At 33.4% G+C, this 11506-nt stretch overlaps 1 protein-coding gene across 1 annotated transcript; it reads right to left on the bottom strand.

Moving 5' to 3' along the window:
* Nucleotides 1-376: 376 nt before the first annotated feature.
* Nucleotides 377-1625, bottom strand: LOC131071232 (uncharacterized). Its single transcript, XM_058006993.2, has 2 exons — nt 1399-1625; nt 377-1067 (listed from the first exon to the last, which is right to left on the bottom strand). Exon 2 carries the CDS (start codon nt 1013-1015, stop codon nt 377-379), a length of 639 nt encoding a protein of 212 aa, XP_057862976.2. The 5' UTR covers nt 1016-1067; nt 1399-1625.
* Between the last annotated feature and the right edge of the window lie 9881 nt (nt 1626-11506).

Here is an 11506-nt window from a genome sequence, read left to right as displayed (position 1 = left end):
TAACAATCTGGAATCTCTGTTAGCAAGAGATAAAAAAAAGAATGGAAAGAATGGCAATCTGAATATAATTTGTATTCTAATAAAAACTGTACATACAAAATAAAATAAACAAGCAGATATAAAGAGGAGGCAAAAACAGTTGTAAACTGTTATACAAAACTGCCGGAACAGAAAAACCTAATAAATAAACTAATGAAAAATTAATCTAAATAAAACTAAACCCGTGAAGAGAAATAAACCCGTGAAGAGATATTAACACCATAAATGTAGTTTTTCAACTTAAGATAAAATGCAGATTTGTTCCACTACCCCAAACGAAGCCCAGAATCTCCTATTTAAAACTTGCTGAGTGAATAAACAGCTGGAAAAAATCAGCTCAGAGAAACAGAAGACAGGCAACTAAACAACAAAGCAGGAATAGGAACAGATTTGACAGGAAGGCCTCCTGCTGCCAATGTTGTCTCATTGCATGCTGAGGACCTCCATGATGAAACCCATTGGGCATTTCCGTACTGCCATAAGGTGCATGAGCAAAACCATGCATTTGGAATCCAAAAAGGGAAGGAAACAGCCCAAACCCCGCTGAAAATATTATATTTTCGAAGGACCCAACAGGCGTATGACCTGGCCCTGCCATAAAATTGAAGTCATGGGATTGGTAATGGTGGTCTGTATCAGTCCTAACTGTATGAGGCCTCTGTCCAGAGGGTCTATGCGGGATACTCACATCGGGCACCGACTTTGTCCTTGGATCAGCCGATCTCACTTTGCCCCTTCCATACAAGGGAATCACCTTATCTTCCACTACAGTGGTCTTGCAGACAGGGCATTCTTTGTATATTGAGGGCTCTTGTAGCTGTCTATACAGACAGGGCCAACAGAAGAGATGCCCACACAGAGTAACCACAGGGTCTTGTACTAATTCTAAGCATATATTGCAATCAAAACTGCCTCCATCACCTGATCCAGACGTCTGGTTGATCGCCTCTGTACAATAGCTTGAATTTGAACCCATTTGTATACAGGAACGAATAAAATTGGCCCGCAGACTCTTTCAAAATTTTCACCTGTTAGCATATGACCCACAAAATTAACAGCCGTCTGGACAGAATTTGATAACTATTCAAAATCCAATTTGTTACACAAAATTAATAAAGTAGTTTTTTTAACACCACCTCGTTGGAATTAACTTGTTTTAGAGACACCCAGATGCAGAAAACAAACATTTGCATAAAGTTATGATCAGCATATTTTTGTATAGCAGCTACAATTGAATATTTACGGCTGTCCATATGCCACTTAGCTGACTAAAAATGAGAAAAATACATACTGAAATAACAATCTTTTGGATCCATGTAGAAAATGGTTTTAGCTTAGATCAGATTTTCTAATACACACCAGAAAATATCCTTTAGAAAAAGTCATTGACTGTAGGGTAGATATCTATACTGCCTGTGACCGAGTAAAAACCGCGCGCTTTTACAGTGATCCAGCAACATCAATTGGTATTCTCTGTGTCATGTCCCCAACTTTGGGTTAGAAAACAATGAACAATTGTGTGATCAAGGGTGGCAGCCTTGATGACAGTTTTTAATTGTTAAGAAGTAATAAGTGTATACATTACCAATATTAGGGGGAACATCACCCTATTTCAATAAAATTATTAGGACAGAAGACAAATAAAGAGTTGGACAAATAAAGAGTTGATGGATTAGCCACCATCGTGGCATAAAGACTTAAAAGCATCCAAGACACTCACAGTTGATCTTCTATCAAATATGATGTCCAGCATAATGATTTCAACGACTTCGTATATGTTTCAGTTTCATGTCCAGGATCAGGTCTGATTAGAGAATGTTGACATTCACACATTGATAAGCCCATTGGTCAGATTAGCTATTATCGATAATGGACACAGATTGACTATAAAGGAGTAATGACATCGAGATAGATATCGATTCAGCGTATTACCATGAAGGCATCGATTGATGATAAGGGACAGCGGTTATATCAACGGTGAGTAAGGCCGATAACGGAGATTCTTACAAGTAGATCGACTATACAAACATTGATTCATGATAAAGAACAATGAGATTGATCAGCAGTAGTTAAGACAGCGACTTATATAATCGACCACCTTAACCATAATCAAGCATATCTAATTGATGATTAAAGAGAACTTAGGAGTAATCGTTGTTATGAACAGCAAGACAATTACTAATCCTGGATTAATCTCCCGTCATTAACGCATTGAAAGAATACAGTTATGATTAATCAATATTAAGTGGGCACATAACCGAGTGGGTGTGCGATTAAGGATAAGCAAGGCAACGATTCAAGATTGACAAGTTACGAGACAAGAGACAAGAGAGAAGACACAAGAGATGGACGAAAGACTCTTGGAGGGTCAGTTTTAAATCATATATATTAAGCAACATATTAAGTCTAGAGAATGTTAGTCAATTTTAAAAGTTTTAAACATTTTTAAGTTTAGAAGTGTATTCTTAGTGTGACCACACACATTAAGCAACATATTAAGTCTAGAAAATGTCAGACAACTCTGAATGTTTAACACTTTTAAGTCTAAAAATATAAGCTTAATGTGTGTGATTTAAGCCATTCCCTATTAGAACATCCTTTCTCACCATAAATAAGTTCATCCAAAGCATCATGGAGAATTTATATATTTGTTTTATCGTCCAGTTTGGATCGCTCGTAAAGAGCAAAGACCGAAGGCCCAAAACGTGTGCATGTAACCGAGCATCATATACATTTGAAACAACACCATTTACCTTGCGTGATTTATATTCTATATCAGAAACAGCATCAGCACGTATATCGCTTCCAAGCGATCAATACTTCATACATTGCAATGTATTTAATTACATATCAGAAACAGCAATCTTGATGCTATAACCAACATATTATCCTATACTGCATATACTGTAAAGGAAGATCAGATATAGCAATCGATATTCCTCTTGGCAATATCCTCTCATCAGTTGTTACAAGAATAATCAGATTGATCAAATATTGTAACCACTGCTGAAAGAAATAAATATCGTTTTCATAATCAAAAAATATATCAGATATTGAATATCACTATAAGTGATAATATACATTTACTAAGCATATTTTATAACAGTAATATTAGACATTGTTGTTGATACATCTAATTGCACACAGTTATATTGATTATATCAGGAATTGCAATTGATTTTGATTTAAGTTCTATTACTTAAAAAGATTCAATCGACATAGTAGAAAAAGGGAAGTTGAAGTTATTGTTCCAGTATCTTTCCTATTCGAGAATGGAACATTGCAAGTGGTATTAGAGCTTTACTCTTGCTAGGCTATGAATGTTTATGAGCGATAAAGAGTATATAACTTACCAAAGAAGAAGATCAGAATAAGATAAACAGAACTAACAAGAAGGCATCGACATGGGAGAAAGAGATATCAGCAACAAGATGGAAAAATTCTTTGACGAACAAATAAACACTCAACAAAATATGGCTCAACTACTTGATATGCTCACACAAATTGTTATTAGTGTCTCAACAAATAATAATGACAATAAAAATCAAGGAGGAAGGACAATTAAACAATGGAAGCCCAAACCATGGGACAACCACAAAAAGTTCTAGATCCATGATGGCAACCTTTACCCAAACGGTTCAACAACAAGATGAAAACAAACCTTCAATAGTGGACCTTTAAGAACAATTTTGGGAAGATTGGATTGATAGAAGACCCCAAACCGAAATATCGTTGAAAGATTATATGAACCTAAGACTAAGATGTTGAACCCAAGGCATGACTAAGAGGGGGGTGAATCAGTCCAAATAGAATTTAATGTAGCACATAAATAATTAATCAACAACACACATCCAACACATGAACACAAAGATTTTCTATGTGGAAAATCCAAACAAGGAAAAACCACGGTGAGGACTTGCCCAAAAAATATACTCATTATGAATATCATATTACAATGAAAAGAGTTCACTACTTTGGACTTGGAAGCCAAGGCTAATTGCTCTTGTGGCAATATAAAAAGGAGGACTTGCAAAACTTGAAGCTAACTTCAATAGTGCAAGATACAAAAATGATTTGAAAAGAAGGATCTCCTGATCATGAACTCGTCATTGAACTCTATATCAAGTGATCAACATCAACACACACAACTCAAACCTCAACTATCAACACTCTATCTCAAAACTCTGTCATAGTCTCAAAATAGCTTCCATATCATTCAAATACAACAATTTGACATCAATGACAACCATAGAAACACATACTTCCAAAAATCTCACCCTTTGTTATTGATGGAAACACTTGACAACATTTTACAAAACTCATCATGCAACTAAAACTTGATCAATCTGCAAAACAATACTGCTCTGTCAGAAACACTACAAATATTGCTCAATCTCTCTTAGAAACTTTTTCTCTATCTCTCTCCCAAAAAAGTATTGTCTGTCTCTCCCCCAAAACAAAAACTTTCTCTCTATCTCCCCTTATGATGTCAAGGAAAAAGGCCACAACAACACTACGCACACCACTTCTCCCCCTTGAGAAAAGCCACAACATCAATCTAAGAAAAGAAATAGGCATGAAAGCTCCCCCTAGAAAGATGCATCTCCATAATGCACCCAGCTAGAAGAAGGAGAGGCAATAACCCCAAGCTTCTCCCTATGAAATTCAAATATATCCTTTGCCAATGCCTTAGTGAAAATATTTGCAACTTTCTCTTTTATAAAATGCACTCCAATAGAACTTCCTTCTTAGCAAATTTCTCCTTTAAGTACTAATAATTGATTGAAATATGTTTTGTTCTTGAATGCAAAACTGGATTCTTTGAAATGTTAATTGCACTTGTATTGTCACATATAATAGGAATCATTTCATCATATTTTACCTTGATATCCTTAAGAGTCTACCTCATCCACATTACCTAAGTACAACAAGATGCCACTACAATATACTCTACTTTAGCAGTAGATAGGAAAATTGAATCTTGTTTCTTACTAAACTAGGATACCAATTTGTTCCCTAAAAAGAAAGCACCACCACTAATACTCTTCTGATCATCAACACTTCTAGCCCAATCTACATTAGTATAAGATTTTAACAAGAGATCTCCACCTTTTTTGTACCAAAGTACAAAATCTATAGTGTCTTTACAATATCTGAAAAATTCTTTTCACAACTTGCTCATGTGTCACCTTTGGCTTTGCTTGAAATCTAACCACCAAACAAACAAGCTGCATGATATATCGTCTTGACGCAATCAAATACAACAATCTACCAATCATCAACCTGTACTTTTGTTCAACTTTTGAAGACTCATCATCTCTTCTCAACTTGTATCCAATAGTTAAAGGAGTTGTAACTTGCTTGCAATCATCAAAACCAGATTTATTCAACATCTCTTTCACATACTTTCTTTGAAACATTAAATTCCATTTTCAATCATTGACATTTCAAATTCTTTTTGCATCTCCTTAGAAAAATCTTTAAATAAACTATTGTTTCCTCCAAATATGATGTCATCAACACAAACTATAACAATTATAACAATTAACAACATATCTCCATCAATCCTGAAATAAAGATTACTGCCTGTTGTATCTTTTTTAAAATTTTGTTGAAACAAAACCTGTCCAGTCTTGCATACTAGGCTCTAGGTACCTGTTTGAGTCCATACAATATTTTCTTTAGTCTACCACCATATTCGGATCTTGTGTCAATCTGAATCCATCTAGTTTCTCAATGTAAACTTCTTCTTCTAGATCTCCATTCAAAAATGTTAATTTGACATCCATATGATAAACTCTAAAGTTCAAGCAAAAAATGCAAGAAACAAATGTATAGCTTCCATCCTTGCTATCAAAGCAAAAGTCTCTTCAAATTATATGCCTTCCACCTAAGAATATCTTTTACATATAAGTCTTGCTTTATTCCTTGTAACTTATCCTTGCTTGTTCAACTTATTCCTAAATACTCATTTAGTTCCTATTACATTCTTGTTCACCTGTCTAGGTACCAACTCCCATATCTTGTTCTTCTGGATTTGATTTAGTTCTTCTTCCATTTCTTTTACCCAAGTTTCATCTTTACTTTCTTCCTTGTAATTCTTCATCTTAGTCTTTGATAGAAAATAGTGATTGGCTTGTTCTTGAGCTTCTACAATCTTCCTTCTTGTCTGAACACCTTTTGTCTTGTCTCCAATTATCTAATTTTCTAAATGATGCTTCTGAACATACTTAGTAGGAACTTTTGTAGAGTCTTCTTCTTCTTCTTCTTCTTCTTCTTCATTATTTGTTTCCTTCTCTTTTTTTATCTTCCAGATCATTTGTCTTCTCTATACCTATTGGAACAATCTTAAACTTTTGTGCTAGAAAACATTTACTCTCCTTTCTATCCTTGATGTAGTATACACTTTCACCTATTCTAACTCCTTCTACAATGCTTTTACCAACCTTCTCTTTTCTGATCACACGTCCAATGCCACTAAACAAAACTTCATAGCCTTTTCTATAGATATGACTAACACTTAACAAATTGTGTCTCAATCCTTCAACATAATAAACATCGTCAATTTTATGCTTATCATCAATAGAAACACTTTCAATATCTTGAATAGCTATACCATCTTCTCCAAAAAAATTCATAGATCCTCCATTATATTTCTCGAGATTAATAAACCTATCTATATCATTAGTCATGTATGATTTAAACATCTGGAGTCTATAATCCATGTATTCAGTTCTATCTTAGCATGCAATGCAACCTTGATTTTTCTCTCTCCTTCTAGTTTCTCCAAAGCATCCTCCTTATCTTCAATCTATAGAAACAAGGATTCTTCATTTAATTCATCATCAACCTCATATTCACAAGTATGTTCCTCAATAAAACATAAGCTCTTCTTCTCTCTTCCATTAAAATTATGTTTCCTATTAATATTTTTCTTTTCATCATCATTTGGTCTTTTGTAATCTTCATTGTAAGTGCAATGTGAAACATAATGTCAAATTCTACCACAATAGAAACATTTAAGAGGTAACTTACCTTTGTATTTTTCAATGCCTCGGTGCAATCTTCTCACAAAGTCTTCTTCAACTTCATCTATATCTTTGCTACATTATGGATCATCATATATTGAAACATTAAATGTTGCTTCTTTCTTTTCTCTTTTCTCTTCCTCCATTTCTGAAGTTTCAAAGGTTTCTAAAGTACCAATAAGTTGATCAATGGGATACTTATTCAAATCTTTTCTTTCTTGTGTGACACACCTTGTGGGTTTGAAGGATTTAGGCAAAGTCAGCAAGATCTTCTAAACAACATCACATTCATCCAAATGTCCATTGATAGCTCTAATACCATCAATATGATAATTGACATTATGAGTATAGTTCTCAACACCTTCATCTTTAAGCATTCTTTAATACTCATACTTATGCTTCATATTCATCACCCTAGCTTGCTTTATCATCGTAACTCCTTCATACACCAAACACAACTTGTTCCATTAAGCTTTAGCTTCTTTCAATTCTTTTACCTTTCCAAATACTGAATCACTTATACAACTAAAAATTATAGCTCTAACCTTCACATTACTCTCTTTCAACTTTATCTCATCTAAAGTCTAAGCATCACCTTGCGGAGATGTATATCCAACTTGAATTCTTTCCTATATTCCATTCTCCTTCCAGTACCAAAAGTTTGTACCATCAAAGATAAGAACTTTGTAATGCACGTCTTGTACCATACCGGATCTACCTGAAGCAGTTAAGCTTACTCAAGAGGAACCTTTCTCTGGTACCAATTGTTGAACACAAGGTAAGATTGAGAGGGGGGGCTGAATCAGTCCAAATTGAAATCAATCTATCATATAAATAATTAATCAACAACACAAAACCAACACATGAACACCAAGATTTTCTATGTGGAAAACTTAAACAAGGAAAAATCACATTGAGCACTTTCCCACAAAAAATATCCACTATGAATATCAGATTACATTGAAAAGAGCTCACTACTCTTGACTTGCAATCTAAGGTTAACTTCTCTTGGAGCAAGATACAAAAGAGGACTTGTAAAACCTAAAGCTAACTGCAACTGTGCAAGATACAAAAATAATTTGAAAAGAAGGATCTCCTGATCATGAAGCTGTCCTTGAACTTTGCATCAAGTGACCAACATCAACACACATAACTCAGACCTTAACTGCTAACACTCTATCTTAAACCTCTACCACAGTCTCAAAATAGCTTGAATATCATTTGAACACAACTCTCCTTCTCTACTCTTCACTAAATTTTTCACACTTCCTTTCGCATTCTCTACAATGCTCTTCCTACTCTCACTATTCTTCTCACCTTCCACACTCAACTCAAACATGTACACATTCCATATATTCAAGATAGATCATCAAATTTTGAACCATGTCGGCCTAAAAAAAATTACCCTCCAGACTAAAAACACACACATTGATCCACTCTAGGAGAAAGAGAAGACATGAACACATCTTCCAAAGATAAATTCACTGATCCACAAGCATTGGAACATAAGTAACAACATATCAACATTCTACATATCCATATAAGTAATTAACGATCAATGTATATTATTCAATGTAAATAGCTCTAATGCGTATCTCCACATGCTATGGTAAGACCCATAACACATCGAACAATCTTCCACAAATCATATCTGAACCTAAGGATAGGTCTAACATAGAACATCATAACCAACTATGAACAATGCCACAGCATCAAGAGAACAGAAAATATATTTTCGGACCACAAAATTATCATATCCATGATAAAAAAAACTATATCCAAAGAAGATAGCAATAACAAACAACATTGAATTTAAGTAATTTTAACTAAAAGCACAACAAAATTGTGTCATGTTTCACGCTAACTTATCAGCACAAGTGAATTTAAGTAATTCTAACTAAAAATTAATTTTAGTCAAACATATGGTCTATATCTAGATTCATTATAGATAAGTTATATATGGACCACAACTTTTCAAATTGGAAGTGTCTACTACATGTATATTTTATACCACTTTGGGTCTAATTGCCAATAAAAATTAAAAAAACTCGATGTTTCAACAACTCCTCTTATAAATAGTTTTTTTAAAAAAATGTAAAAATACCCTTTTATAGATCTATAAGTGATTTTTCCAAAATATATATCTTTTAATATTGTAATTAGTTTTTAGATTTTAGATTTTATTTTTATTGAAAGTAGGTCATTAGCACTAAAATATAAGGTTGATTGTCTTGTCAAGGAAAAATACCAAAATTTATTTTAAATTTTTGAAAAAAATATGATGCAGTAGAGAAAGGAATGTATGTCAAGATGATATAATTATTTTCTAATTTGGATAAATAATTAAGAAAAAAGTTGGTGGGAATTGGAAAGAGTTATATTCAGCACACACAACTTTTCAAATTTATTGAAAAATATATATTTATAAAATATAGTAAAAACTATATCCATGCACAAAAGTTTCAAGTTATCAATATACACAAAAAAAATGATGAAAAAAAAAAGTAAAATTTACTAATTAAAGTGTGGTGGCTTGAGTAACTTCAATTTCAGCATTTTATCAGCAACTAAATTGTAGCGTTTACTTTATAAAAACTACATTCAAATAATTTTTTAAAATTTTGTTAAAACTACAAACATAAAATAGACAGAAGAATATAAATTTATTAGTTTATATCATTTTAAAATTCAAAACATATATTTCAGTTTCTATTGATTTACTTTAAAAATTTGAATCGACATTGACGATTTCCTTTATAAAACTGTGACACAACTTTTTACTTTTACCCATCAACACTTTTCAGACCCAAACATTTCTAGGACAACCAATAGAACAATCTAATCATCAACACAATAAGGTATCTCTGCACCACAAACTTTTAAGAGCAACACTAATCAGTTACACAAAGTTTAACATCAACGAAAAACATAAAAACACAAACTTCCAACATAAGGCATAGGCCAAGGAAAGGTAATTGAGACAATTAATCCAAATTGGAAAGGCATTCCATTAAAGAAGCCCAAGGACATTCCACCTTTCAAGTTCAAGGATGCCTTCACCTATATTCCATTACCATACTAATTTATAGTGGGGCTACATATAACTTTATAAACTCCTCACTCCTACAAGACCAAAAAATATCAACATATGGATGAAAGGGATTCTCTATATGGTTGGCTAATGGATGAAATATGAGGTGTCATACCATAGCACCAAAAATTGATATCACCATTTGACACTACAAATTATGTGATGACTTCGACGTGTTAAACCTAGGAGACATTGTGATAGGCTTATAAAGCAGTGAGAGGGGGCGGGGGCTGAATCAGTGATAGCAAAAACAACAACACTTTAATCCGAGACCGGTAAAAAAATTTAACCAGTTTACTTAAGACTTTGCATGCAATACAAAGTGTTATAACAACATTCATAGAAATTAAAACATTCAGCATAAAACAAGAAATTATAGGTGGAAAATCCAACTAGGAAAAACCATAGTGAGATGGAACTCACAAGTTAACTATCTACAACAATAGGTAATTGACCAATTAAAGTCTACAAACTGCTCTATTGGGAGAGAATCCTATTAAAGATCTCAAAGCCCTGTTAGGAGCTATACCTGGTTAAAGGTAACCTCAGTGGAGGATTTAGATCCAAGTTAATGAATCATCTTGTTAGAGGATTTGTACAATAATGTTTGTTAGAGCTTACTCGGTTAGGAGATTTAACTGTTGTAGTGATTAGAAAACAACAGGTGGTATGATCTAGAAGTAGCACATTCTTCTTGTATAGATCCTTTTTTGCTTACTCAAAACTGTATCGCCGACATAATCTATATCTCCTTCAATAATTCACATCAACTCAAACTCATAACATCACATGTATTTTTCATATCAAAATAACTAATCACAATGCCTTTTTATAGACATTAGATTTCATGTTGGCTTCAATAACCTCAACACAATTTCCTAGGTTCAATGTATCTGGACAATCTTTCATTACATGTCACAGATCACCACCAAAAATGTTGGTTGGTGGTAACACATCACGACTGGTGATAACTCATCACATAATCATGGAAAAGCGGTTAGAACACCGATACTGGTTTAGTGTTTACCACATCAAACTCATATACCAATTGTCTTTAGGAACTTCCTTGTTGCTCTCTGGTGCATCTTGAAACTGGTAACAATGAAATTGACCAAAAATGATTTTCTTACCTACACATACCGGTTTAGACACCTTCATGCCAGTTAGACTTACTCTATACATATGATACCGGTTTGACTCAACTAAGATGACTATGACAAATATGAACATATGTGTGTGTATATATGTGTCATCAATGACAACACATAAAGTCATCCAATATAAAAATCATCATCAAGCCAACAATCTTCCGGCAACACTTAGAAATTTTTTTGAGATAACTAATTGT

The sequence above is a fragment of the Cryptomeria japonica genome, chromosome 8, assembly GCF_030272615.1.
Source record: "Cryptomeria japonica chromosome 8, Sugi_1.0, whole genome shotgun sequence".
Lineage (NCBI taxonomy): Eukaryota > Viridiplantae > Streptophyta > Pinopsida > Cupressales > Cupressaceae > Cryptomeria > Cryptomeria japonica.
This window is presented reverse-complemented; position numbering and strand designations above follow the sequence as displayed.

What these genes read in the sequence shown, in the direction of transcription:
- LOC131071232 (XM_058006993.2), bottom strand. Translation starts at nt 1,015, where the DNA reads ATGGGTTCAAATTCAAGCTATTGTACAGAGGCGATCAACCAGACGTCT.